Source organism: Notechis scutatus, chromosome 2 (assembly GCF_049901735.1).
Source record: "Notechis scutatus isolate UNSWTSFEM ecotype Mainland chromosome 2, rNotScu1.2, whole genome shotgun sequence".
In the NCBI taxonomy this organism is placed as follows: Eukaryota; Metazoa; Chordata; class Lepidosauria; order Squamata; family Elapidae; genus Notechis; species Notechis scutatus.
The window spans coordinates 13,032,964-13,060,575 of record NC_142010.1 but is presented as its reverse complement, the minus strand read 5'-3'; the positions used below and the strand labels follow the sequence as shown (position 1 = coordinate 13,060,575).

General features: G+C 46.3%; 4 protein-coding genes and 1 long non-coding RNA gene across 6 annotated transcripts in view; 1 reads left to right on the top strand and 4 right to left on the bottom strand.

Annotated features, from left to right (window-relative positions):
• The window catches only part of LOC148131781 (ral guanine nucleotide dissociation stimulator-like 2), a 31,031-nt gene extending 25,964 nt beyond the window's left edge, over positions 1 to 5,067 (bottom strand). The window contains exon 1 of the mRNA XM_087958839.1: positions 4,989 to 5,067. Within this exon, the coding sequence (XP_087814965.1) occupies positions 4,989 to 5,067 (79 nt within the window). The remainder of the gene's footprint in view (positions 1 to 4,988) is intronic.
• LOC148131780 (uncharacterized) overlaps positions 1 to 17,450 on the bottom strand; it is a 43,414-nt gene extending 25,964 nt beyond the window's left edge. Inside the window, exon 1 of the long non-coding RNA XR_015747166.1 lies at positions 16,832 to 17,450. This is a non-coding gene — a long non-coding RNA (uncharacterized LOC148131780). The remainder of the gene's footprint in view (positions 1 to 16,831) is intronic.
• Positions 1 to 27,612, bottom strand: part of LOC113432426 (rano class II histocompatibility antigen, A beta chain-like) — a 404,516-nt gene that overhangs the window by 311,907 nt on the left and 64,997 nt on the right. The gene's annotated exons all lie outside the window — the stretch shown is intronic.
• LOC113432584 (rano class II histocompatibility antigen, A beta chain-like) lies at positions 4,986 to 14,605 on the top strand. The gene is made up of 6 exons (XM_087953558.1): positions 4,986 to 5,150; positions 6,352 to 6,640; positions 12,349 to 12,630; positions 12,768 to 12,881; positions 13,122 to 13,145; positions 14,265 to 14,605. The coding sequence occupies exons 3-6, from the start codon at positions 12,381 to 12,383 to the stop codon at positions 14,276 to 14,278; spliced, it is 402 nt and encodes a 133-aa protein (XP_087809684.1). The 5' UTR covers positions 4,986 to 5,150; positions 6,352 to 6,640; positions 12,349 to 12,380; the 3' UTR covers positions 14,279 to 14,605.
• The window catches only part of LOC113431609 (ral guanine nucleotide dissociation stimulator-like 2), a 40,102-nt gene continuing 30,301 nt past the window's right edge, over positions 17,812 to 27,612 (bottom strand). The window contains exons 4-5 of the mRNA XM_087958837.1: positions 18,332 to 18,446; positions 17,812 to 18,017 (exon numbers count right to left, since the gene is read on the bottom strand). Coding sequence (XP_087814963.1) covers positions 17,812 to 18,017; positions 18,332 to 18,446 — 321 coding nt within the window. The remainder of the gene's footprint in view (positions 18,018 to 18,331; positions 18,447 to 27,612) is intronic.

The following is a 27,612-nucleotide window of genomic DNA, read 5'->3' as shown; positions in this document are numbered from 1 at the left end:
CAAGATAGTAGGTATAAGAAAAAACATAGTTATGAATACATGGATACATATAAGAAAAAGAAAAGAAAAGAAAAGAAACAATAGGACAGGGACGGTAGGCATTTTGGTGCGCTTATGCACGCCCCCTACAGGCCTCTTAGGAAAGGGGTGAGGTCAATAGTAGACAGTCTAAGGTTAAAGTTTTTGGGGTTTGGGGAAGGAACCACAAAGTCAGGTAGAGTATTCCAGACATTGACCACTCTGTGGCTGAAGTCGTATTTCCCGCAATCAAGTTTGGTGCGGTTAACCTTGAGTTTGTATCTATTGTTTGCTCTTGTGTTGTTATGGTTGAAGCTGAAATATTCATTGACAGGCAGGACATTGCAGTGTATGATTTTATGCACTATACTTAGATTGGACCGAAGGTGGCGTAGCTCTAGGTTTTCTAGGTCCAGAATTTTGAGTCTGGTGGCATAAGGTATTCTTTTGTTTTGCCCCCGCTGCCGGGTTGCCTCCCCACCCCACTTGGCTTTCACCGGGGCAACATGTGGAGAGGCTCCTGTTGCCTCCAGCCAGATCAGCGGCTGCTTCTCTCACCTGTTGCTCCAAGTCCCCCTCACTTCGGGAAATGACTTCTGGACAGCAGAGAGAAACAGGATTCAACTGGGCTGCTTCTCTGCTGCCCAGGAGCTGCTTCCCCCTCTTGCTTTCTGCGCTGTGCACTCCTTTCCCTGCCCCACTGCTGACCAATCTATGGCTTTGCTGTGCTCTTTGCACCACTTCGTTGCTCACCTTTCTCTCCCGTTGCTCTCCTCCCCCCCCCCGCTTCCTTTTGACTTTGCTGCTGCCGCCAAAGCCAACTCCCCACCGCCGGAGCAGTTCCAGGATGTACAGAAGTTAACCCATGTCGGCCCAGCCAGTCACATGACCACCAAGCCACACCCAGCCAGTCACGTCACCACCAAGCCACACCCAGCCAGTCACATGACCACCAAGCCACGCCCAGCCAGTCACGTGACTACCAAGCCACGCCCAGCCAGTCACGTGACCACCAAGCCACGCCCAGCCAATCACATGACCAAGCCACGCCCAGCCAATCACATGACCACAAAGTCACGCCCACCTAACCAGTTGTTAAGAAATTTGAATCCCACCCCTGGGTTCAGCCCAGAGCCAGGAGGGTCCCCGGCAGTTTCCCCTTTGATGGAGATGTAATCCTATTGATTATATAATTAAATAAGAAGTACTCTTATTTCCCATAAGATGATCCACACGGGAGAGAAGCCACATAAATGCATGGAGTGTGGAAAGATTTTTGCTCAGAATGGTCATCTTGTCATAAAAGGATCCATGCTCAGGAGAAACCACATAGCAACAGCAATTCCACTTAGAGTTATAGACCACTCCACAACGCTTTCCCACATTCTCTGAGCAGTTTACAAAGTCAGCGACCTCAGAAGGATGAAAGGACGAATCAACCATGAGCCGGTCAGGATCGAACTCCTGGCTGTGGACAATCAGCCTCTGTACTACAGCCTTCTAACCACTGACCTACCATGTCTCTGTAGATTTGTAGGTGTGTGGATAGTCTGCCTTTCTGATCCAAATGAGACAAGGTTGAATCCAACAAAATGAAACTTAATGTGGAGAAAAATAAGATTTTACACCTGGGCAGTTAAAACAGATTACAGGAAATCTGGCTCAAAAACAGTGAGAGGGATCTTGGGAGCCCGAATGGATGATGACTTCAACATAAGTCACCTGTGTGCAGCAGCAGCCAAAAAAGCTAATATAATCCTTCTGTCAGGTTTCCAAGTGATGAAATCCATTTAAAAAGAAAAGAGCAAAGTCATTCTTCCAAAATAATTTCTTTTATTTACAAAAGCATCAAATTGGCAACATCCATTGTAATTCTGGATCTGACACAACCCGAATTACACCACGTAATATTGGAAATTAGAAACAAGCCCCAAAAGTCACATTCCTCAATAGAAGTAAATCACCGGTGTCATCAATCTCCACCTCAAGGCCTCAGCAGGGTCAGCTTTCGTTCCCACGGGAAGGAGAACTTCCTAGCCTAAACAATCCTCACTATCTCCATTCCTCCCACCTTAGGAATGTGGCAAGCCCGAAACCCTCCCCCCTATAACCAGCAAAGAGAAAGGAAAAAAAGGGAATATATGATAGGGCTAAATAAAATGGATATGCATATGTCAATTTTGGGCTTGACAGGCTGCCCCCCTCATTTGAAAAGAAACCCCTGCAACGACATAGAATACACAAAGATTGAAAGTAGGTTAAACACAATAATACAATACAGCAATTTAACATCCTCTGCCACCGCAGGATCCGCTATGGGCTTCTAGATATTTCTCATGGAATTTTTCCACCAGTCTACACTATCCAGCTATTTCCCCAAGTTGCTTGTGAAATAGGATAGCCTTTCCAATAAATTAGATATTTTAACTTCCCTCTGAAAATCCAAGAGTCCCAAGATTTTCTTAACCTCATAATGTTCATGCCCCGAAATGAGCAAAGGCTTCGGAGCTGCACTTTCTGCTGGCCACAGTGAGGAAGTTACAAATGGCTTTAACAAACTACTATGAAAAACCGGTTCTGAAGGGGGAGAATTTGGGTCATTTGAGTGACATTTGTCCAACCCTCCATCAGTTTGTTTTCTGGGAGCTCCAAGGTCTCCTCGGGAGTCGTAAAGGGCCCCTTCAGCCACTTCCAGTGGGTCAGAGGAACAAGGGGCTGCCCCACCTGGAGACTCAGCCATGGGGCAGAGGAGGACAGTCCCTGAGCTGCCCTGGTGAAGAATCCAGGTTTGTTGCCTGCTGGATCCTGGCCAGTTCCTCAGTTCCGCTTCGGAGGAGCCCAAAGCTTCAGGCTGGGGAAGCGGAACCGAAGCGCCTCTGCACTTGATGGGGGTTGGAGGAAGAAGCTCTCTCTCTCTCTCTCTGTGTGTGTGTGTGTGTGTGTGTGTGTGTGTTTGTGTGTGTGTCTGAAGGGATTGGAGTGGCAGAGAGAACTCAGAGAAAATCACAATATTTGGGGGAAGGGAAGCATGAAAGGAGCCCGGAGGTTCTTCCTGGGTCAGGTGAGAGCTGGACACCCCACAGAGGCTGCCTGGATCTGGGCTGACTTTGTGCAACCGACCGGTTGTGTCCAGATACACAACTGGGGGGCAGATGTGGACTCTGCCACCTCCTTCAGCTGCAGGGGGGACCCGGCTCTGGCCTGCTGAGGCTGGTGCTGGGCCAGGGGGGAGTTTGACCCCTCCAGCCCCCCATCCCTGGAAAGGATCCAGGCCTCCGCTGGACCCCCAAAGCTTTTCACACAGAATCCGGAATTCAGGATCTGTTTAACCCGCCTTTGCTTAACTCACCAGAACCCGAATCTCCCCCAAAGACTAGAAAAAATATGTTTTTTTTATGGATGTAGTGAAAGATGAGCACAAGAAACAGAATCTCTGCTTTGGGGGATTATTGGGGGAGAGAGATTTCCAGACTGTAATGGTTAAAAGGCTGTAATCCTTTAGTGGGGGAAATGGGATTACTGAAATCCCCAGAATTTCTATTAAAATTCCAGGCGATTTTATAAATTATAAATTTATTCTTCCGTTTAATATACTCTCCATCCATCCATCCTTCCTCCCTTCTTAAATAATACTGAAATCTTTTACCAGGAAGAAAATATGCTCGGATCCTCTTACAAATATCTGTGGAAATGGATTTTTTCTTCTCCTTTGGGCAAAACATTTCCCCTCCAGAAGAAGGAAGTTCACCTCAGAGGGTGGATTCTTAGGACGGAGTCCCAGGGCTGATTTCTCTCCCCGTGAATAAAATCTCCTTCCTCCCACGATCCTCCCACTCAAAGCTTCGAGTTCCCTGGCAGGAACGGAGAATCCGGATCTTTCATAACATAAAATGTTTGTGAGGTTTATTGAGCTTCTCTCCTATTCTCTATTCTATTCTAATTCTATTCCCCCACCTGGAGGCTCAGCCATGGGGCGGAGGAGGACAATCCCTGAAGAATCGAGGTTTGTTGCCTGCTGGATCCTGGCCAGTTCCTCAGTTCCGCTTCGGAGGAGCCCAAAGCTTCAGGCTGGGGAAGCGGAACCGAAGCGCCTCTGCGGCTGATGGGGGTTGGAGGAAGAAGCTGTGTGTGTGTGGTCTGTGTGTGTGTGAGAGAGCGATTTCCGGGGGAGAAAACCTGCGGGGAGGGTCCTTTGTCCTCCGGCTGAGAATTGGGGAGGGGGACCGAGGAAGAGCCGCTGCTCAGACGGGGAACCTGCCTGAATTCTGGGCTTGGGCCGGAAGAGAAGCGGGGATCGGGGGTCTCGGCTGGGCTCTGGGTGGGGGGAAACCCCGCTTGGGACCCTTCCTGGAGAGCGACCGGAGACCCCCTCCTGCCCTGGGGACCTTCTCCCTCGCTCACTTGGGATCCCAGAAGCAGATCCCGGAGTGGGGCAGCGTCTCCAGGAATCGCCCCTCAGCTGACAGAAGCCCGGAGAAGGTGGATCCCCCTGGGAGGGGAAATGGGATCGTCCGAAGCCTCCGAGGGGGATCCGACCTGGAAGGGATCAGGAGGGATTTCCAGGAGAGGCTGGACGGCCGTTTGTCCGGGGTGGGATAAGGGCTCCTAATGCCTCGGCCAGGGGGTCAGGCTAGAAGATCTCTAAGGTCCCTTCCAGCCTCTGAGCCTCGCTCTCCCCTTCGACCCTCCCCCTACCGAAGCCCTCCGCCCCCCCAGCCCCTCCTGCATGGAACCGGCAGGAAAGACCCCCGAGATTAATGAAGCCCCTCAAGACTGCAAGGATCCCCCTCCCACTTTCTCCGCTTCTCTCTCTGCGCAGAACTATCTCCTGTATCGGCTGCAGTCAAGGGAGACTCTGCCCGGAGACCGATGACGCTGCAAGAAGGGAGGATTCTCATTGGTCCTCCGGCTCTTCCTGGACGCTCCCAGTTCCGAAGTGTTGGGAAAACTCCGCCTTCCCCAGTTCAGACCCTCCGATTCCTCCTGGGGGCCGGGAGCCTCCGCGTCCTTCTCGCCTCTCTTTGCGGGCGCTTGTGGGGCGGCATCCATGGCTTTGGCTGGGCTCCTCCTGGTGCTGCTGGTGGGGGCGCTGGGCCGGATCCCCGGAAGCGAAGGGGGGAAGGAGACCCCCGGTAAGGAGGGGGCTGGGCGGGGAGGAGGGGCTGGGAAGGACCCCCGGAGGGGGAAGGGAGCTGGTGGGTCTCCAGAGCCTCCAACAGCCTCGATCTCTGCGTGGTCTCCTTCCCTTCCCTACCCGTATTGCCCCCCAGGAGGACGGAGAGGGACCCCTCCCTTGTTCCCCGGTTGTAGCCGAGGTGGGGGTCGCAGCCGGACCCCTCTCCCCCCATTGTCTGGGTCGGAGTGGGCTGCCTGGAAAGAGGCAGGGAAGGAAAAGCGAAAGCGAAAGAGGGAAACTGAGGCATTTTCAGCCCTGAAGCCCCAGAAGGAAAAAGAGCCAAAGAATTTTGGCTTCTGCAGAAACTTCGCTTTTTCTTCTGAATCTCAGATTTGAGGCTTTGGAGGTCAGGCAAGAGGGGAGCTTCGGTCCCTCCTGGGGAGGCTCTGAATTTGGGGAGGGGACCAAGAACCCCCCACCCCCATAATCCCCACTGGCTCTATCGGGACCTGGAGGGGAGGGGGAACGGAGGAGGGGGCTCTGAGTTGCTCCTCGAAACTGGCTCCCCCTTTAGTGGGGGGGCTGGAGACTCTCCCTTTGAGTGGCTCTTGGGGGCTGCAGGGGGTCTTTTTGGGGAGGGGAAAGGAAACGTGGGGATCCCCGACAGTCACCCAAAGGGAGGGAAATGGGCTGAAGATTCGGGGAAGAAGAAAAGTTGAGGGGGGGAAGTCCAGCGAAGGGGGGGTTTGAAGGGATCGGAGACCTCAGAAGTGTGAGTCTAGATGTCCTCCTTGTGCCCCCTCCCCTCATTCCCCGCTCCCCAAAGGAAGGGAGAGCAGGAGGTGTGGATATTCCCTTCCCTCCAGCCCTCCCCCCACCCTTCCTCCCCCTGGAGATCCAACGTTCCCTGCAGAGAGAAGATCTGCTCGACCAGTGGAGTTTCTGCCTGCCCTCCCCCCCCCCGAAGGGATGGAGGGTGGGGTCCCTTAAGGAGGCTCCTCCCCTCCACCTCCTTCACTCCGCCCCCCCAGTCTGCCTCCCCCTGAGAGTGAGAGAGTCCCCCCTCCCTCCTCCCGGGGCGTCTCGCATCCGTCTCTCAAAGGAAGTTCCCCCCCCTCCCCCTTCCTGCGTGGGACCCTCCTCCTCCTCCTCCTCTACTAGCGGCTGGGACCGATGGGCCCTGGAGTCCCTCCTGACGGCCTTCCTCCCCCTGGCAGTCCATTTCCTGTACCAGGAGAAGTCCGAGTGCCTCTTCCTCAACGGGACGCAGCGGGTGCGGTACCTCTACAGGCAGTTCTACGACCGGCAGGAATACGTCCGCTTCGACAGCGACCTCGGGAGTTCGTGGCCGTCACGGCGTTTGGGGAGGCGGATGCGGACAAGTGGAACAGCGAAAGCAGATCCTGCAGTACCAGAAGACCGGAGTGGATCGTTTCTGCCGACACAACTACGAGATCGGAAGCTACGAGGCGGCCAAGAGGGAGGAGCGCGTGGTTGGCCGGAGAGGTGAGTCCTGGGGGGGGGAGGGTCTCTTCTTCCCTGGGAGGGGGAGGCCGGGACCCCCCTTTCCTTTCCTGGCATCCACTGGGGATTCTCCTCCCGGGTGACGGTTCCGCCTCCTTCTTCTTCCTTCTGCCCTCTCAGAGCTCCGGAATCTCCCTCTTCTCCCCAGGATCCGAACTCTCCTCCTGTCCGGGATCTGGGATCCCTTTGATCACCCCAGGAAATCCACCCAAATCTATGGTTTTCTTCTTTTGGGGGAAGGGAATCCAGCCAGGTCTCTCTCTCTCTCCCTCCTGCTCAATCCAGGGAGTCCTCCACTTACAACAGTTCCCTTAGTGACGGTTTGAAGTCACAAGGGCAGTGAAAGCAATGACTTCTGACCCTGTTTCACACTTATGACCATTGCAGCCTCCCCAGGGTCCCCTGAGCCAAATCCAGGTGTTTGGCCACTGATTTGTACTTGTGACAGTCACAGTGACCCGGGGTCCTCGGAACCGCTTTTGCGACCTTCCACAGGGAAGCCAGGTTCACTTAACAACCGTCTTACTCATTTAACAACTGCAGTGATTCACTTAACGACCGGAGCAACAAAGGTCACAAAATGAGGCAAACCTCATGGAACAAACGCCTCACTTAACAACAGAGATTCTGGGCTCAATCGTGGTCAGAACTCAAGGATTGCCTGGATATTCATCTGTTTCTTTCTCTCCCTGATTCCTTTTTATCCTCTTCAGGAACCGCCTGTTTCCCTCCCTCTTTCCATCCAGAAGCCCCTCCCTCTCACTCTATTATTTCTTGCAAAAAGTCTTTTATTTTTAATCATTTAAATACACCTTTGCGAGGACAGTGTGGTTCCGGGTGTTTTACACTTTAAATCAATCCTGTCCATAATCACAAATACAACTTTCTAACATCACATCATTATCTATTGTCATATTTTCTTCTCCAAATTCTCATAAATTACTTCATATCAGCCTTTTTATTTTTGTTCATTTTCTATCTTCCTCAGTCATATATTCAACATGTTTATAGTTCAATCTACTGATTTTATAGCTAATCTATTCATATCATTTCATTTATCATTCAAAGTTTCACCTTAATTTATAGCTATCCGAAAATACACTTTCCATCTTATTTTCTTTTAGCCAATATGGTCATATTTACACCACTATATCCTCATTACCTTATACAAATATAACAGATATAACAGAATATTTAATTCATTAAAACTTTATCTATCTTCCTTAATCATATTTTCAACATGTTTACACTTCTCATTTTTAGATAAATACATTTTCCATGTTATTTTCTTTTAACCAATATTGTCATATCTACAGCAATATATCCTCATTACCTTATACAAATATCACAGATATAACAGAATATTTAATTGATTAATTCATTAAAAATTTCTCTATCTTCCTTGATCATATTTTCAACATGTTTACACCTCATTTTTAGAGAAATAAATTTTCCATCTTATTATCTTTTAGCCAATATTGTCAAACTTATAGCAATATATCTTCATTACCTTATACAAGTAGATAATAGAATATTTCATGAAAGATATACTAATCCTTCTTGTGCTCAGCATGTTGACAGTTTCATACCATTCATTAAGCATTCAAAATTTCATCTTAATTTATATTATCTCCTATTATGTCCCCCCATTATTACACTTGCCACTGTTGCATATATTTTATTTTCTATATATTCCCTTCCCTCTAACATCTCATTTTTACTCAAATAACTTTTCTTTTAGCCAATAATACCAAACTTGTAACATTATGACCTCATTACCATATATATATATATATATATATATATATATATATATATATATATATATATATATATATATATGTATGTATGTATGTATGTATGTATGTATGTATGTATGTAATAAAATATATTTTTCTGTCTTCTGCACAGTAGTGGATTTTTAAGCTGTGCAGATGCAGATAGATAAACCCAACAAGACGTCCATCACAAAGTACGTTTATTGGTTCATCAGGTATCCTCATAAATCACATTTGTGACGAAGTTCTTCTTTAATGACCAATCCTTTGCATATCTGCCTTGTAATAAAAGCTGGTTATCTCCTAACCCATCTCCTAGCGATAGAAAGCAATTGCCATGAGTTAGGGAGTTCAGGCAAAAGTGAGGAAAACTCCAACCCATCAAGGGTCAATTTAGTGACCAATCAGGATTACAGATGTGGTCAGGTGATATGGACTACATTTCCCAGGATACCTTTAACTACATTTACCATGATGCATTCCCTTAAGGGGACAGCTCACAATTGCTACCTAGCTATCCAATTCCCCTACACTGGCTGGACAGCACATATATAATTCATTAAAAATATTATACTACTACATGGTTATATCTATTCTCTGTCAGGCTCCATAAAACATTTCTTTTCATATTTTATCCCCTAATCATTTAGATTTTACATAAGCATTTGTCTATCTTAATTAATCTATTATAAATTCTTATTTTCATATCTATTACATTTAAATAATTCCTTTTTATTCTAATTCTTAATCCCATCTCTCAAAATCGATTATATATGTTTTACTACAAATATACCTCATCATCTGGAGTCTCCCTCTTTTCCACTTCTTTTTTTAATTTTTTTTCTATTTTGTTCCTTTTTTTTTAAACAAAGTTTTTATTTTTTACAACAAACATACGAACAAAACATAAAAACATAAAACCCTCTTTCAAATATATACGTACAGTGTGTCAGTTGGTTACAATCTTTTGTGCTATCCTGTTTTTACCATTACTCACAAGTTACATAAATTCTCACCTTATCGATCTAGCTTGTGGTTATATAATATCAATTATTAAACATTCATTTGACTATTTTTCCATCATTTTATACGAGATATTCTAATTTTCATTATGATTTATTCCTATGCATTCATCCAATGGTTATATATTTTATATTGTATTCTATATCAATCTTTTGACTTTTATTGTAAGGCTTACTAATCTATTTCTTTACCATGTCTTTTTATCTAACCATTGTTAAAATAAATCCCACATCATATAAAATTGTTTATCCTCTTGTTCTCTAATTTCAAATGTCAATTTACTCATTTCCGCACAGTCCATGATTTTCTTAATAATTTCCTCCTACTTAGGTATTTCTCATTTTTCCAATTCTTAGCAAATACAATTCTAGCCGCTGTTAAAACATTGACAATCAAATATTTCAATTCTTTACAATATATTTCCGGTATAATTCCCAATAAAAATATCTCAGGTTTAAAGTCTATGTGCTGTTTTGTCATTTTTCCATCCATGTGTGGATTGTAGTTCAATATCTTTTTGCATCTGAGCATGTCCACCACATGTGGTAATATGAACCAGGTATCTGATGACATTACCAACATTTATCCGATTTATTCTTGAACATCCTGGCAATTCTCGTTGTGGGTAAGTGCCACCTGTAAAACATCTTATATAAATTTTCTTTATATGCAGTTGACATTGTCATTTTATAATTTTGAGACCACAATTTTTGCCATTTATCTAAGTCAATCCCATATCCGAATTTTCCCCCCACGCAATCATTGTTTCTTTTACTTGTTCTTCCTCTAATTTAAACTCTAGCAAATGTCCATAAAGTTTTTTGATTACTTTTTCATCAGTACCTGTCAAAATTTTATCTAAATCAGTCAAGTTATCATAGATACCTTCTGTTTTAACATCTTTATCAAATCTAGATTGTATTTGCAAATATGAAAACCAATTCATTTTTACACCTTGTTCTTCCAACGCTTGCATAGATTTAAGTTCACCCTTTTCATTCAATATCTCACCATATCTGTTTGTTCCTTTTTATATATTATTGGATAGGAAAAAGCTTCAATAGTAGATAACTATAGTGGAATTTTTAAATAATATTGCTTTTTATCTTCTCCCAGTTTAGAAACAATGCTTCTCGAATATAATTTCTTCTAAAATACCCCTGCGTTTTAGTTCCCTTATACCAGAGGAAGGCATGCCACCCTAGCGGCAAGTCATGTCCTTCTAAATTCAAAAGTCTAGTATTCCTTAGTGTTATCCACTCCTTTTCCCACATCAGATTCGTCGCTTGGTAGTATAATTCCCAATTGGGCAAAGCAAATCCTCCTCTTATTCTTGCATCTTGTAGCAATTTAAGTTTTATTCTTTACTGTATTTTAACACTATTTTGTTTAAATCTTCAAAAATTCTTTCCCTATTCTGATTGGAATTGTCTGGAATAAGTATAAGATTCTGGGCAATACATTCATCTTAATTGTAGATATTCTCCCAATCAGTGATTGTAAATTTTCCCATTTTATCAAGTCTGTTGCAATCTGTTGTTTAAGTTTGAGATAATTGTCCTCCTTAAGTGTGCTACATCTTGGTGTTATATGTATCCCTAAATACTCAACCTTGTTTGTGACCTGGATCCCCAAAACTTCCAATTCTTTCTTTCGTCTTACTAACATGTTCTTTGCTAAAATCTTTGTTTTATCTTTATTTTTTTTCAAACCTGCTACTTTCTCATTCTCTTCTATCTTTTCTATCAGTTTAGGTGCTGATTCCAATGGATCCTCTAATATAAATACCAGGTCTTTTTTCCACTTCTAACTATTGTCTCTAAATCTTTCTTTTATATTAATTCATTGTTTCTTTGCTTGTTTATCATTTTCTTTCATCCTTTGGCTTTTTCCCTTAATCCTTCCTCCATTTACCATCATTTTCTGATATTTTCTCTCCCATTTCTCAAAGTTTCCCCGCTCCCTCTTAAATCTCCACTGTGTATCTCCGTAACCATTTCATTTATCAGCATTCCAGTCTCAATATCCCCTCTCTTATTTATTATATCCATCATTAATATCTCATATTCAGCTTCTTTTTTCTTCTTGTGTTATTTGTTGTTCCTTTTGATCCATTTCACTGCTTTCTCTTTCTTCTAACTCCTCCCACATCTTTGTCCTTTCTTCTTCTTCTTCTTCTTCTTCTTCTTCTTCTTCTTCTTCTTCTTCTTCTTCTTCTTCTTCTTCTTCTTCTTCTTCTTCTTCTTCTTCTTCTTCTTCTTTCTTCTTCTTCTTCTTGTCACCATTTCTGATTTTTCCTCCATATTCTGTATATTCAGTTCCCAGTTCTGGAGATTCTCCTGGACTCCCGAAGAGCAGGTGGCAGTCATGGCTAGGAGAGGGTCTGTAAGTCTTTGGGTTAGTTGGCCACTTTGGCAAATTAATTTAATAAATAACTAAATGTACTAAACAAACAAACAAACAAACAAACGTCGTATTATACCTGATTAAAAGTGTGGTTCCATTTTCCATGAGACCCCAACAATCCTCTGAATCCTGCTGTGTTTGTCCTCCCCATCTTCTGCGTTATTTCTTTCCATCTCCACCACATCTGGCAGAAGGTTCCTTTCACCTCTGGGCGTTTCTCGCGTTTAACCCTGTCGGATTTGCCTATTTGGGGAATTCTTCCTTTTTGGAGACTGCAGCTGATCCCAATCAGGAAGGATTTCACTTTTTTCCCTCTTTCAGGATCCCTTTTAATTTCTTGCTGCAATTTACTTTGGAAGATGATTCAAAGCACAGAATATTTTCAGGAGTGAAAAGGGATCCTGGCCTGAACTAACCAACTTGGTCTCCTGTTCTGGGCCCTCCTGTGCCTCTCATGCACCTCCTTTTCTTCCTTCCCTCCAGCCAAGCCCACTGTCACCATCTCCCCCACCAAGATGGATCCCGCTTCCCCCAACACCATCCTCCTCTGCACCGCCAGGGGCTTTTACCCCCTGGAGATCGAGATCCAGTGGCTGAAGAACGGGAAGCTGGAGGAGGAGGGCGTGGCCTTCGGGGAGGAGCTCCAGAACGGAGACTGGACCTACCAGCTCCAGGTGATGCTGGAGACCCAGCCCCAGCGGGGGGACGTCTACACTTGCCAGGTGGGGCATGTCAGCCTGGAGGCCCCCATCACCGTCCAGTGGGGTAAGCCCCTCCCCTCACTCCCCTCCTGCCCTGAGAAGGGGGAGAGAACCTCCCTGTGGGGGGAGCCGGAATGGACCCTCCTGGGGGACGGTGGGCCTGATCCTCCTGCTCAGGTGAGGCTCCTTCTCCTTCCCCAGAGCCCCGTTCCTCCAGCTCTGCCAGGAGCAAACTGTGGACAGGGATCATGGGGGCCGTGATTGGAGCGGCCTTCCTGGCAGTGGGGCTCTTCTCCTACCTGAAGAGCAAGAAAGGTGAGTCTGGGGGGGGCTGGAGGAGAGGTTGTGGGGAGGGGACCATCTAGGGGAGGACTCTCATCAAGCTCAGCAGGTGGCCAAGAGGGTCTCCTTGAGGAATAGTTTTGGGAACTTCTGTTCCTCAAGGGGGCTATAAGGGAAGATTGTCCAACCTATTATGGGCTATTAGTGGGGAGGGGGACCCCCTGAGTCCTCCAGCCCATGAAGGGTCCTGATTGGCTCTTTTTCTCCTTCCAGCCACTCCCATCCAACCTCCTGCAGGTGAGTTTCTCCTCTTCCTCCCTCATCTCAGCCTCTCCTACAAGTTATAGGTGTTTTTTTAAAAAATTTTTTTTTAAATATCTCCTTTGTGTGGATATAGCAAATTTTTGAATTTTGGGCAGCTTTTCCTTACAGAGATCAGAAAAAATATTGCAATCAAAAAGAAAAGTACACAGAAACGCTAAAATCTTGCGCAGAATTTTTCCAAGTTTTGGGAAATTGCAAAAGGGAAGGGAAGGAGGATCCCAGGTTTACATTTCCCCTCCCCCCCAATAGTTTGTAAGCAACCCACCCATCCTTTTAGGCTTACTGTGGAGGGGGGTTCCTGAGGGGATTCAGGCATGGGGACAAATTCCACCCCTGTGGCTATTTTAAAAGGGGTGAGTTCCATGTTAATATGCACTGTGGTATTTTGGGCCACTTCAGCGAATGGCAGGAGATCTTCCCAGCTAGATTGCTGATAATTAACACAGCATCTCAGGTATTGTTCTATAATAGCGTTAGCTCGTTCTGCAGCTCCGTCCATACTCGGATGGAGGGTGGAGCTAAGCCCTTGAGAATGATGATCCTATCACCTTCATGAACTCCCTCCAAAACTCCACTGTGAACTGGACCCCTTCCTCCCCTCCCCCCAGTCGCAGATGATCCTTCTTGGCTCTCCATGGAGACTCATTTGGGTTCACTAGTCAGAACCTTGACAGGCTGTTCTTCCTGACCCCGCTTCTCCTTGTGGGAATTCACACAATTTCTGGCCAAGTGACCCCCAGTCTCCTCCCTTTTCTTCAACCCCCATCCTGGCCCCATGTCGTTTGCTCATAGGAAATGTCTGCAGGGGGGAGGGAGGGGGGTCTCTCCTCTTGATTAACCCTCTAATTAAGACAAATAGGGAGAATCCCAGAATCCCCTGGAGATGAAATGGGGAGGAATCCCTGGTCCTTCCCAGCCTTTTCCTCCCTGAAATGGGCAGATTCTCCCTCTATTCGTCCCTGCCTGTCAATCACCCCCCTGCAGTGTGGGCCTGCCTTGGGGTTGGGGGTCTGAAAGGGAAGAAAAAAATGTTATTTACACAAAAAATGTCTCTTTCTATTCTAATTTTCTTCCCTGTCTCTTTTTCTGCAGCCCTCATGGATTAATCCTGCTCTCTGATGCAAAGGATATTTTTTTTCTTAAGTAGCTGATGATTCTTTGTCCTGTTTGCAACCTCTGAGAAATGGAGGCTGAAGGTGGCAGGTTGGGGGGAGGAGGAGGATGGTAGCTTCCTTTGGGGGCCTCCCTTTCTTGGGAGGGAGGGGTGGAGACCATCTAGACTGTCCCCTGGGATGCTGGGCCGACCTGTCCCTCTAGCCCCTTCATCTCTCCTGGCTTTGAACCCACAGCAGCTTCACCGACATTATTCTTCTTATGAATCACTTCCCTTCCCTTCGCTTTGCTATGAAGGAATAAAGTTTAGAAGCAGTAAACCCTGGACTCCTTCCTTCCTCTTTGCCGCCCCCACAGGAGGCTCCTCCCTCTGCTGCCTCTGGATCCCAGCTCCTTCGGGGGTCCGAAGACAGAACTGGTTCGGGAGGATGGTGGGCAGATCCGGGGGGGGGAAGGACCCCCCCTCCTGCTCAGAGGCCTCCTTGCTCTGCTTCCCCTCAAGCCCCCTTTGGAGGAGCACAATGCCAGCAGGCAGGGTCTTCCCTGAACGTTTGTGGGGAGCCATTGGGGGGCACCTGAGACCCCCCTACATTGACCCGGCCATTTCAACCATTTCTCTCCCTCACAACTGGAGGAAGATTCTGCCCCATTTTGGCACCCCCCTCCCTCCCTCTTTTGGGTTCACATTCAAATGGTATAGAGTAGACCTAAATGGTGTAGGCCCAAGCAGGGGGTTGGACTAGATGATCTCCGATAAATCCACCTGAAATCTTTCCTGGTGTAGAAGACATTTGCCATGGAGGGGAAGACCAGCTCTGCGGGAAAGAGGGAGGGGGTTCAATGGGGCAGCCCTGAGTGGAAGACCCCTCCATTCTCCCTAACATCTCTAGATGCCCTTAGGTAGCCCTCCAATTGAGCCTCACCCCCTCCAGAGGTCATCCAGACTGGCTCTGCAGGACTCCAGCTAGATCTCTAAGGGCAGAATTTCCCCCTCCCAATTCCTCATCTGGGGTCTTGGGGCCACCACAGGAAGAATCTTTGTGTCGTTGGAGAAAGTCTCTCAAACACGGGGAAGATTTGGGCTCCTGTTGGCAAAAATCTCCCCTTGGAAGACAGCGTGCAAGAACTTGGAGAAGGGACAACACCAAATGTATCAATGATAAAAAAAAATTCAGGTTTCCTTAACAAAGAAAAGGCATTGTTACTGATAGATGCTTCATTGCTCAGGGAACTGAACCAGCCAATTTTTAGAGAATCAAGCAAGGGTGGTTGGCTGTTTCCCAGGAGCAGCTATCAAAGAGGAAACTGAGGGGCTTCCAGAAATAATGACGTCCACAGATTCTTCTTATCCCTTTTCCCTCTTTCATGTGGGGAGGAATGAAAAAGTCCCTGGAAACTTCCGGTGGGCCAGAGGACCTTGTGGCTGCCCCATTTGGGGACTCAGCCATGGGGTGGAGGAGGACAATCCCTGAGCTGTCCTGGTGAGGAATCCAGGGTTGTTGCCTGCTGGATCCTGGCCAGTTCCTCAGTTCTGCTTCGGAAGAGCCCAAAGCTTCAGGCTAGGGAAGCGGAACCCAAGCGCCTCTGCAGCTGATGGGGTTGGCGGAAGTGCTGCTCTGTGTGTGTGTATGTGTGAGTGTGTGTGTATGTGTGTGTGTGCAGGAAGAACTCAGAGGAAATCACAATTTTGTGGGAGAGGGAAACACGAAAAGAGCCTTAGAAGTTCTGCTTTGGCCAAAAGAGCGATGGATCTGGGGCCCATGTTGGGTGACTGGGTGTGTCCAAAGACACAATTGTGGGACAGGGGGAAAGTGAGTGGGGAGCAAGGGGGAGGGGGATCCAGGCCATCCCAGGATAGGCGCCCTGTGAGATGCCTCCCTGCAATAGCTGGGGAGGGTTGGGGCTCTGAGCTAAACTGGCATCACCAACCATCAGCTGATCTTTCATCATCCGCCCTCAACAGCTGGCAGCTGCCCAACCTCCCAGGGCCTCCCCTGGCTGAGAGGGACCAGCCTGCTTAGCCTGAGGATGGGAGACCACCAGGAAGCATCGGGGCTGCTGCAGAGGTTGAAACTCCTCCAAGACAAGGAGGGCGAACCTTTAGGCCCCCTAAATCTCCCCTTCCTCAAAAGATTCACTTCCCTCTTTTTCCTCTTTCAGACTTGCCTGGTCCTCTCCCTGAAACTCTCCCCATCCCCCTTTCTCAGCTCCTGCCATTTGGAAGACCTCGTGGGAACCCAATTCCCCTTGTCCAGAGGGAGGAGGCAAAGTTATAGTGGACAGGAAACCCTAAAGGGGGCAACAAGGGGGTCTCACCTTCCCTGGTCCCTGCCCCTCCTTTAAATACAGGAGAGAGTGGGGAGGGATGGAGGGGAAGAGGGAGCAGGAGGGCAGAGAAGAGGGAGGGAGGAGTGAAGGGGAGAGAAGAGAGCGAGGGGGAGAGGAAAGTGGGGAGGGAGGGAGGAGGGAGGGAGAGGAGAGCTAGAGGGGAGGGGCAGACTCTGGGAGGGCAGAGAAGCCATCAAGGGGGATGGGTGAGGCTGAACTCAGCCCCCTCCCCCATATTTGTATCTCAGCAAAGGCCCTGTGAACAGGCGTACAGGTGTACACACGCACACACATACAGGAGAGACTCTCCTTAGAGAAGCAGCAAAGAAGGTTATCATGCCCCTTGCGGAATCTGACTCGGAGGGGGAGGCCGGGCAGCTGACAGGGAGCGGGAGTATGACTCTGTTGGCTATGGAAGAAACTGGGGAGGGGCACAGTCGGACTGGGCTGAGCAGGGGAGAGGTAGAGCAAGGGAGTGGGAATTTGGAGGAACACCCAGGCCCACCCCCTCTTCATTCTAGGGCATACAGGGAGGAATAGAGAAGGGAGCAATGTGAGTTGCATGGCTTACGGGGGACGAAAGGGCCCTGATTCCCTTCATTAGCTGCAGCTGGGAACACAGTGTTTAAAAAGGGAGTTTGCGCACAGCAAAGTTTCTGGAAGCAAATCGTGAGTTATCTTTGTTTGTCAAGGCTTATCTGGGTTCCTGGCATCTTCCCAACTGTGTGTGTTTTTTGGCCTTTCAAGGCTGCAATTCCTTCTCCTGCCCTGTCCAGTTAATTGCTGCAGTGTGGTTTGTGTGGATTTTTAGTTACAGTTTGCATGTACCTTGTTTTGGACTGAACTTCGTCCACTTAAATGCTGTTCTTGGGAGAGTTTTTCTCCAGCCGAAGGGAACTGGACACTGGGGGCAAAGTTGGAGGTACTAAAGAACTCTTCTTACTTATGGGACAGTATTGTCACGTCCCACCCTTCAGTCACCTGAGACCACCTGAGGGACCTTTACCAGGGCTACTCCTCTCAGCCCCACGATCCTTCCTGCCTTCTGGTCCTCTGGGCAGCAGAGACTCCGAGACTCTTGCACAACCTGGGGTGCTGCTGAAGCCCCCCACACTTCATGTCCTGGGTGGAGCTCCCAGTCTTGGCCTGGGGGTCCCCAACAGAGCTGTGTGGGTCCCCCCCTCCAGAGCTCCTCCCCTCAGAAAAGAACCCGGGCAATCCTGCGGCCAGTGGCCTTGATCTTCGGGAAGGTGGCACTGATGTCCATCTCCCTGGCTCGGGGGCTCCTGAGTGGGGGAGTGGAAGGGGGGGTCTTCCTCAGTGGGCCCTTGGGCCAGAGCAGGAAGTCCAGGCTGAAGCCGTTCCTGGCGTAGAAGACGTTTGCCATGGGGGGGAGGACCAGCTCTGCGGGAGAGAGAGGGAGGATCAAGGAGGAAGACAGTCCACTTCCCTCCTCCCCAGCAACCCCACCCCTGCAACCCTCCCCCCACCACACACCAGACCTCAGCAGGCTGCCCCTCTCAAATCTGAACTTGAACACAGGTCTTGTGTGTGCAGAGATGTCGCTTTCTGGAATCAGATCTGCAGGGACCCCAGCATGCCAGGGTGACTTCCAGAAAATGCTCCATAGTGGCCAAAACACATTCACACACACACCCTGGCCCTCGTTGTGGGGCCATCAGGCCAGCCCCACCGACAGCCCTTCCCCTCTTCCTCACCTCGGCCATCCGGCAAGAGCTGCACCAGCTCGTAGTCATGTGCCAGATTCTTGTCCTGGTTGTGTTTCTCCAGCACCTTTGCCACCACGGTGGGGGCCTTATCCTGGCTTGTTACCTGGGGAGGAAGATGGAGAAAGGGGTTAGTCGGCCAGCCCTGTTGATGCCTCCCCTAAAGGCAGAAATGTCACCCAGCACTTGCCAAGCGAGATCGGCACCTGTTCTGACCCAAGCCTTGTTAAACAAACACAAAGTATGTATAAAAGCAAACATCTTTTAATGAGGCGCTTTGAATTCTGTGCATTCACAGCCAAGAGTCTTTCAAAACTCATTGTCCCAGACTCAAGGTTGCAAAAGGCTGCCAAGAACAAAAGACTAATTGCAGATAAATATCCCAAGCCAGAAGTTTCCAAAAAAGAAACTGGAGGACGAGGACTCTGAGCATAAAGAACTTCTTTGCTTCCTGCAAAGAAGCCAACCCCAAAGGCTGGCTTTTATCCCTTACGGGAGAGGCCATCATCACCTTCCAACCTTACTCCCGAGTTGGCCTTGCTGCTTTAGCTGCTCTTTCCTTTGAGCAGCCCTGTGTGCATGTGCACTGGGCACAGGCTCCTCGGGGTCCTCTGCGTCACTGCTGCCAGCCTCCACAACCTCCGAAGGGAGCACCCCACTCTCCGATACTCCTGGCCCCATCCCTGCAGCACACGCAGGCCCCTCATCCAAGGCCTTGCTCTCCGAGGCCTCAGCCGTCTGAACCTGCTGCCGGCAAACCACAACAGCACCCTTCCCATGCTTGGTCTCCCTTGTTCAGCATCTGCAGCCCTTGCAGGGACCTCTAAGTGGAATGGTGGTCTGGTTGGTCAGAGAAAAAGCTCAACCCTGCTTGCTAAAAACTGGAACTCAGCCAGGATTGATTGAAACCCAGAGAGCTAAATTACAAACATGGCAGTTTGCTTAGTGTTTTTTAAAAAAATAATTGCTTATTTATTTATCTTTTTATCGTCTGTAACCTACCTAACCTGTCGGGGAGACAGACGGCATGTCAATTTAATAAAACTAATAAATACTGGTAATCTTTGACTTACGACCAAAACCGAAGCCAAAATTCCTGTTGCTAAGCGAGATGAGTGAATTTCGGTGCATTGTAACACCTTTCCTTGCCACGTCCCCCAAGTGAATAACTGCAGTTGTTGAGTGAGTAACCCGGTTGTTGAGTCTGGCTCCACCATTGACTTTTGCTTGTTGGGAGATCGCCAAAGGGGATCCCATGAATTCAGGACACTGTGACTGTCATAAAGACGAATCACTTGCCAAACATCTGAACTTTGACCAGGTGACCAAGGGGAGGCTGTAACTGTCATTAAGTGTGAAACCCCCAAGCCCTCCCCTCCCCCGCGCTGCTCACCAGGATGCTTTTGTAGAGGGTGACATTCTGCAGCGCCATCCTCCTTTTCATCATCCTCTTCCTTCCTTGCCCTTCCTTTCTTCGGCTCCTTCCTCTTCCTTTCTTCTGCTTCCTCCTCCTCCACCCCTCCTTCCTATTTCCTCCCCCACCTCTTCTCTTTCCCCTCCTACCCCTCCTTTTCCCTTCCTCCTCCTTCCTCCTTGGTTCTCCTCCACTTCGCTTCTTCCTCCTATTTTCTCCTCTACCCCTTCTCTTTCTCCTTCCTTTCCTTCCTCCTCCTCTTCTTCTCTTCCTCTTTTCTTCCTATTTCCTCCTCCACCTCTTCCCCCTCCTACCCCCTCCTTTTCCCTTCCTCCTTCCTTCCCAATATCTCCTCCTTCCCGACAATGGTGATTGTGGATTTGGAGTTTTCATGAGCTGTAAGCCATAATCATCTCAATTATGACAACATCACAGCTTGAACTATCTTGCTTTGCATGTAATGAATCTATCTCATATATTAGTTTCACCTTTTAAGTTGCATTACTGAAATAAATGAACTTTTGCACGATATTCTAATTTTTCGAATTTCACCTGTAAGTCAAACTGCGATTGCTATAAAGTTTCTCCCAAGCATGGATCCTTTTATGAGAAATAAGATGACCATTCTGAACAAAACTCTTTCTACATTCCATGCATTTTATTTTATTTGAGTGTTTTATTCATTAACATTTTGAATACAGTGTATTGTCAGGGCGTATCATTTATGAAAATGCAAAAGAAAAAACAAATATCAACATATATACTAGTAACAATAATAATGTAACAAAACAATTTTAACTCACTTCTTGTATTAGCTTATATATACTTTTTATGTTAATTATATCAAATGTTTCTACTTGTCAACCCTCTTTGTATTTAATTCCTATATAACGATAATATTCCTTCACCTAATTTTTTTTTTTTTAAAACAAGTTTTATTAATTTTTAAAACACACAAATTATTATTCATTACATGTTTAAACCTTTTTTCATTGTCAATTTAACAAGTCAGATAAATTATAATTCTATTTTAAACCATTTCCATACAAAATACCAAAACCTCTTATTCAATTTCTCTTTACTTCTCTTTACTCTTATTCAATATCATTATTATTATTTCATCTGTTTCTTTCTGACTTAGTTACCATTATTCTCATTCTATATTTCTACAAGTTTTAACTAATTCTCCCCCCCCAAAAAGACATATACACACAACACACAAAACATAAAAAAAAAATCTTTTTGGAAAGTAACTTGGACCCAGGTGTCTCTCTCTTCATGGACTTCAATTATATTCATGCTCATCTTACATATCATTACTTATTTTATTTACCATTCTAAGCCTTCTATATTAACTTCCCCACATATTTCACACTTCTTACTTCTATCTTAATTAATCATCTTAGTTTGAATCATTATATTTATATCTTTTGTCCATTTTTTTATCATCCCTTTGTCTCATTCCTTATAAAAAAAAGAAAATAAGTTTCTCCTGAAATCATTAATCAGAGTATGATGCCTTTCTATCTCCCCCTAAGTTAATCAAATTAATCTTTAAAATAATATCTAATACCCAATCCGATTTTGCTTGGTACATTCTATCTAACTAATACATCCAACATAATTAAGTACATAATTAAACAATAAATCCAAATATTAAAAAAAGATACTATAATAAAAATTTTATAATAACATCAATACCATAGTCTTATTAAACTCTTTAATTAAAACAATATTCTAAACCTCCCCTATTATTAAGTTTTAAAGCCAATCATTTTTAAACATTTTAACATTTTAATCTCTTATCAACTCTTAAATCATTACAATACTACCATCTCATCTTATGTACCTTGCAAAATCTTTTTTTTTAAAAAAAAAATATACTTTATCCATTATCCATAAAAGATTTCTTTTTTTCATTTAATTTCAAAACATTGTAGCTTTTCTCCACCTTTTCCCTTTCTTTCTTCTCCCAACAAACCTTTCTACCCCCCTTCTTCTAGCCTCTGCCTTACCAGCTTCCCTTCTCTGTCGTATTCCTTTTCCCTTTTGTTTACTATCATCATATTGGTTTTGCACCTTATTTTTCCCTTTCTTAAATGTTTTTAGATCTTAAGTCCTTAAGTCCTTTAGTTTTCTTCTTTTCTCTTCTTTTCTTTTCTTTCTCTCTTCCTTCTTTCTGGATCAAATTCTGAGATTCATTAAAAATGGCTCCTTCCTTTCTTTCTTGTTCCTCTGCTGTCTTCATCTGTTGTAATGTTTGTTGATAATTAGTAAGCGCCATTTCTAAGAAAAGGAAAGCTTCTTCCACACCATCTTTACCATTTTTTTGCTTGTTCATATTCTTTTCTTAGTTCCTCAACAGAAAGAGCCATTATAAATCTTTTCTTTTCTTTCCCCTTCTTTCTTCTTACAACAACCAGAATATTCAAAAGAAAATAAAAAAAATAAAACAGTCCCAAAGTTATCAGTCAGTCCAAACTAAGGCAGAGTTCTCATTTTCTCCTTCTGGGGTAATATCAATCCAAGAGAAAGAAAGTCCAAATCTGTTTAAAATCTTATTGCAATATATTATTGTCTTCAAATCCTTAAGGCATCTGCTCCAACAAAGTCTTAGCATACAAATATTTTCTTTTTAATCCTCTCTCTTCCCACTCATCGCTTAAAACCAATTTTCACCTAAAAGAAATAGGTTTCTTAATATCCAGTTATTTATTTCGTAGGAAAAGAGGGAAAGCTATCCTTTCAGCACCTTCAAACAGCCGCTTTTTTCCTCTTCTGGCAGGTATTATTCAGAAAGTCATACTTTTCAGGAATTTTATTAAATATGTCTTAGAGTCCTAGGAGCCAAGAAAAACTTTCTCCTCTCAATCACTTTCTCCACTTCCTCCTGCGCATTCTTACCCGGCTGCCAGCTTCTTTGTGGCGGCCATTACAGACCGCCGCTGCACCGTCCTGGGAAAAGGGAGTTCTGCGGCCAGGAGGGAGTCTGCAACACCCCCAAACCCTTCTCCGGATCCCCTACCTTCAGCTGCCCCAAAAACGGCTAGCGCGGCAGGGATCGCGCAGCTTCGCAAATCCCTGCCACTCGCGAAGCCGACAAACCGGAAGTCCCTCTTCACCCTCACTCAGATTCAGTTTTCAGTTAAGGAATAATCAGGGGAAACATCCAAGGAGGAATTAGGAGAAAAGTTAAGTTTTATTAGGGTGGCTGAATTTCAGCAGAGACCTGTGAGAAATGAAACAATTTTGAAACAAGCTCCTTCTTCCCGGGTGTACCTTGGAACAGCTGCTCCAAGGCGTCTGTCTGGTGGGCAGGACCCGGCTCGGCCTGTTCCTCGATCCCAGCGATGAGACTTTGGAGATAAATCCCTTGCTGAAGCATCCCATTGCCTTGTAAATGCTCTTTGTGCTGAGACTGGAAAGGTTGGGATGCTTCAAGAATGGCTATTTCACTGCCCCAAAGTCTCATCGGCTTGCAAGGGCTCTTTGGCCATATCTGGTACAGACGTCGGTTCTCAGAGAACGGAGGCCTAAAGTACACAAGACCAATAGTGCAAGGTCTCAGGCTACTAATCTTGTATGATCTCGCACTGCAGTACTTTAGGCCTGTGTTCTTTTAAGAACTGAGGACTTCATGAGATCCAGGTAAAAAGTCTTTGAAAAGAAAGAGGGACTGGGTCTCAAATACTGGAGGAGGGCTGGTCATAACTTGGAACGGTTGCTAAGTGAACTGTCATAACTTGGGGATTACTTGTACCCTAGCCTAGGATGCTCTGAGTCACACTACATGAGGCCTTTGTTCTTGAATTGGATTGGGAGAATGCTCTTCCATGGGCTAAGCGTGAAAGTTCTGTTCTCACACAATTTGGGGAGGTTCCAGAAGACAAATGACAACACACTCCTCTCACATGACCTCCAGAGGACACATAAAAGCACACCTAGTTCTTTTCAGTCTCCACAGATAAGTTCAAATAGAAATGGAAATATACAGATAAGAAATGGCACAGAAAGCATCTAAGCAAAGAGACATTGACACTTTCCTTCCTTGGAGCACGACAAGGCCAGATCCTTTTCTTCTCCCTCCCAGGAGACAATATCTGACAGTGGTTTTTTTTTAATAAAAAACTAACTATAATCTCTCTTCTTGAACTCTCAGATTGGGGACTAAGAACTCTTACCCAGAGAGACTACGTTCCTATGGTTTTCAAGCATGACTTCCGAATGCAATACTTTCTGATCAGTATCCAGCTGAGACCATTCCTCCTCAGAGAAATATACAGCCACCTCCTCAAAGGACACAAGACCCTCCTGCCCATGGAAAAAAGAACAAAGGAGGAGGATTCGCAAGATATGTTCATCATCATCATTGATTTAGACAACAGAGGGGAACTCATCAAATTTGCAGACAAGACCAAATTGACAGGAATACCAACACTCTAGAAGATAACCTCGAGATACAGAAGGATCAACAGATTGGGCCCCATCTAACAAAATGAAATCAACACTGAGAAATATAAGGTTCTATATTTAGGAAAGAAAAAAACAAATGCACTGGCATAGAATAAGTGATACCTGGCTCAACAGTAGTAAGCGCCACAGGGATCTTGGAGTCCTAGTGGACAACCACTTAAACATGAGTCAGCACTATACCACAGTTGCCCCCAAAAAACCCCAACAGAATTATAGGCTGCATTAAGAGGGATAGAATCAACATGACATGAAGCGTTAGTACCACTTTATAATGCCTTAGTAAGGCCACACTCGAATATTACATCCAGTTTTGGTTGTCAGATGTAAAAAGATCTTGAGACTCTAGAAAGAGGGTAGAGAAGAGCAAGAAAAATTATTAGTTGGACCAGAGGCTAAAACATATAAAGAACGGTTGCTGGAATTGGTTATGTCTAGTTTCATGAAATAAGGACTAGGAGAGACATGATAGCAGGGTTCCATGAAGCAATGGTTTGAAACTATTCAAGGAGAGAACCAACCTGCAAGTAAAGAGAAATTTCCTGACAGTGAAAACAATCAGTGGTATGACTTCCCTCCAGGAATTGTGGGTGCTCCAACACTGGAGGTGTTTATGAAGAAACTGGACAGCCATTTATCTGAAATGTTATAGGGCTTCCTGTCTGAGCAGGGAGTTGGACTAGAAGACCTCCAAGATCCCTACCAACTCTGTTATTCTACTCCATTGTTCCCGAAGTAAAGATGTGCACTAAATTAAGTGGCTGTGGGTCACACAAGTCCTAATTTTAGGTGAGAAAATTGGCAAATCTGAAAATTGCTTTCACTGAAGAAATATTTGGGGAAGTTTTATCAAGTTCATTGATTCTGCAAAACCTTCAGTACCTTTCAGTAAAGTAATTTCATTACCACAGAACATGGGATTCTCCTGGGGCGGCTTCGGGGATGGGAATGGGAGGCTTTGTGCTATCCTGGTTCACTTCCTTCCTCTGTGGCTGCTCTCAGTCAGTGTTGATAGGAGGAGAGATCCAGCCCTCACCCACTGCTTTATGGGGTTCCGCAGGGCTTGGTACTCTCTCCGCTCCTGTTCAACATTTATATGAAGCCACTAGGTGAGATCATCCGTCACCATGGACTCAGGTATCACCAATACGCTGATGATACTCAGCTGTATGTCTCGGGGCAGAGGTGAGTTGTGATGCCTTGTCCTCCCCTCTCGCAGTGCCTGGAGGCTGTTAGGGGCTGGATGGGGAGCAACGGGTTGAAACTAAACCTTTGGGGTTCATTGACTCAGGTAGAATTGTCACCTTTAGTCTTGGATGGGGTGGCACTACCCTAAACAGACCCTGTGTGTAATCTAGGAGTTTTCTTGGACTCACAACTCCTGCTCAAAGAGCAGGTGGCAGTTGTGGCTAGGAGGGCTTTTGCACGACTTCAGATTGTGCTTCAGTTACGCCTTTCATGGACCAATGGTCCTTACTCAGAGTCACTCTTGCCCTAGTCACTTCCTGCCTTGACTATTGCAATGCGCTCCACATGGGGCTGCCCTTGAAGAGCATCTGGAGGCTCCAGTTGATGCAAAATGCAACAGCCCGTATGGTTTTGTGCAGACCACATTTTTAAAAAGTTTTTTAAAATGGTAATGTGGCAATGTATTTATTTATTTTTCATTAGCCTTGCACAATTGCGAGTCAAAGAATTACAAAACATTTTTGGGTCTCTAGCAGTTCCTGCCACTGTTTATTCCTACTTCTTCAAGGAGTTTTTAAAAATTGTTTCTTGTAAACTACAAGATGGAGGAGAACGTAGCAGAACAAGATAACCAGAGGAAACTATGCTGGCCGACAGCAACTTGAACCTGCTACTCTGCTGTCCATGTTGTGGAGGAACACAAAAATAATCCAGGGGGGAAACAGAAGAACAGAGCACTCTACACACCTGCTTCACTTCCTGAAGGGAGAATACAAATCTAATATCTTTTCCCTTTCTTACTTGATTTGGAGGTTCAACTGCTGTTTGATCTCCATCATAAAAACCAGAAAGCTTCATTCTTTGCTTCCCTGTAAGGAATAAATAATTTCAAAATGCATAATTAAAAAAATAGGAGGAGGTGTTCTATAGGAGAGAAGAGAGAAGGAAGGTAAGACAGATGGGGAATCGGAGGATCTTCCATTACCTCCTGAGGTGTCCCGACTTGGATCTTCCCAAGGGATCCTCCTGAAAAATAGCTCCTGAGGGGGATTTGATGGGTTCTTCTTTCCCTCAGGATCGCTGATCTCCACAAAGATCCACTTCAAAGAGGGGGAAGGAAAAAAGAAGCAAAATTAATGGACGTCACATAACACAAAGTGGATTTTTATATTCGAGAGCACAACCTCAAAGCCCTCAATATCCATCCATGTGGCTGAGTGAGAAAACAATGGAACAACGTCCTACCAGTATTGGAGAATTGCCACATATTATGAACATGAGAGAAGTTTGGGAAGGAGGGGTGAAGCATTCAAACACTCTCTCTCTTTATTCCCTTCTGAGCTCCCTAAAGTCTCCCACCTGCAGCTGGAGCTGCTCCTTCTGCTCCTCCGCTCGCTCAGGAGGAAGCCTTCCGCCAGAGCCACCGCCTGGGAGCTGCTCTCTGCTCCATATGTCCGCACCCAGCCCTCCATCTCTGGGGGCAGGAGAGCCAGGAGACGCTCCAGAACCACCAGGTCCAGCATCTGGGCTTTGCTGTGTTTTCCTGGGTTCAGCCATCGCCTGCACAAGTCATGGAGTCGGCTGCAAAGTCCTTGGGGACCCTCAGCCTCCAGGCATCGGATGAAGGTCCAGGGTGGAAATTCTGAAGGAAGGATGGTTCCCTCCTGCAGGACCTTCTGCCCGGTTCTGGTCCAGCTCTCCCCATATCTCCCACGCTGAAGAGCTGCGGGCCTTTTCCGCTCCCCTCCTTGGCCAAAGGGGGTGTCTCCATCCTTCCTCTCTCTGGCAGAGCAGCTCCAAAGAGCTCCAGGGACTCTGGGGGGTCTCCAGGGGCCTCTTCCTTCATGGCATCATTTCTGGGGCGGCAGGACGGATCCCTGCAGGTCCTTCCACACTCTCCTTCCCTCTCTCTCTCTCTCCCTTCCTTCCTTTCCCTGCAGAGGAAATCCTGGCTTGCAAAGGCTGCCGAGGGCTCCGAATCTGGGAGGAGAGAAAAACTGACCCCGAGGATCAGAAAGAGGGATTCAGCCCCGAACCTCCTTCCCCCAACCTGCCCACAGCACCAAGTGCCCCAGCCCCCCACTCACCAAGCAGGGCCGGGAAGGAGGCAGGTGGAGAGGCCACCGCCCCTTCTCTCCGCCTCCGGAGATGGGATCGGGCCCTCGGGGAGTCCAGTGCGAATCCTACTTCCTGCTCCTCC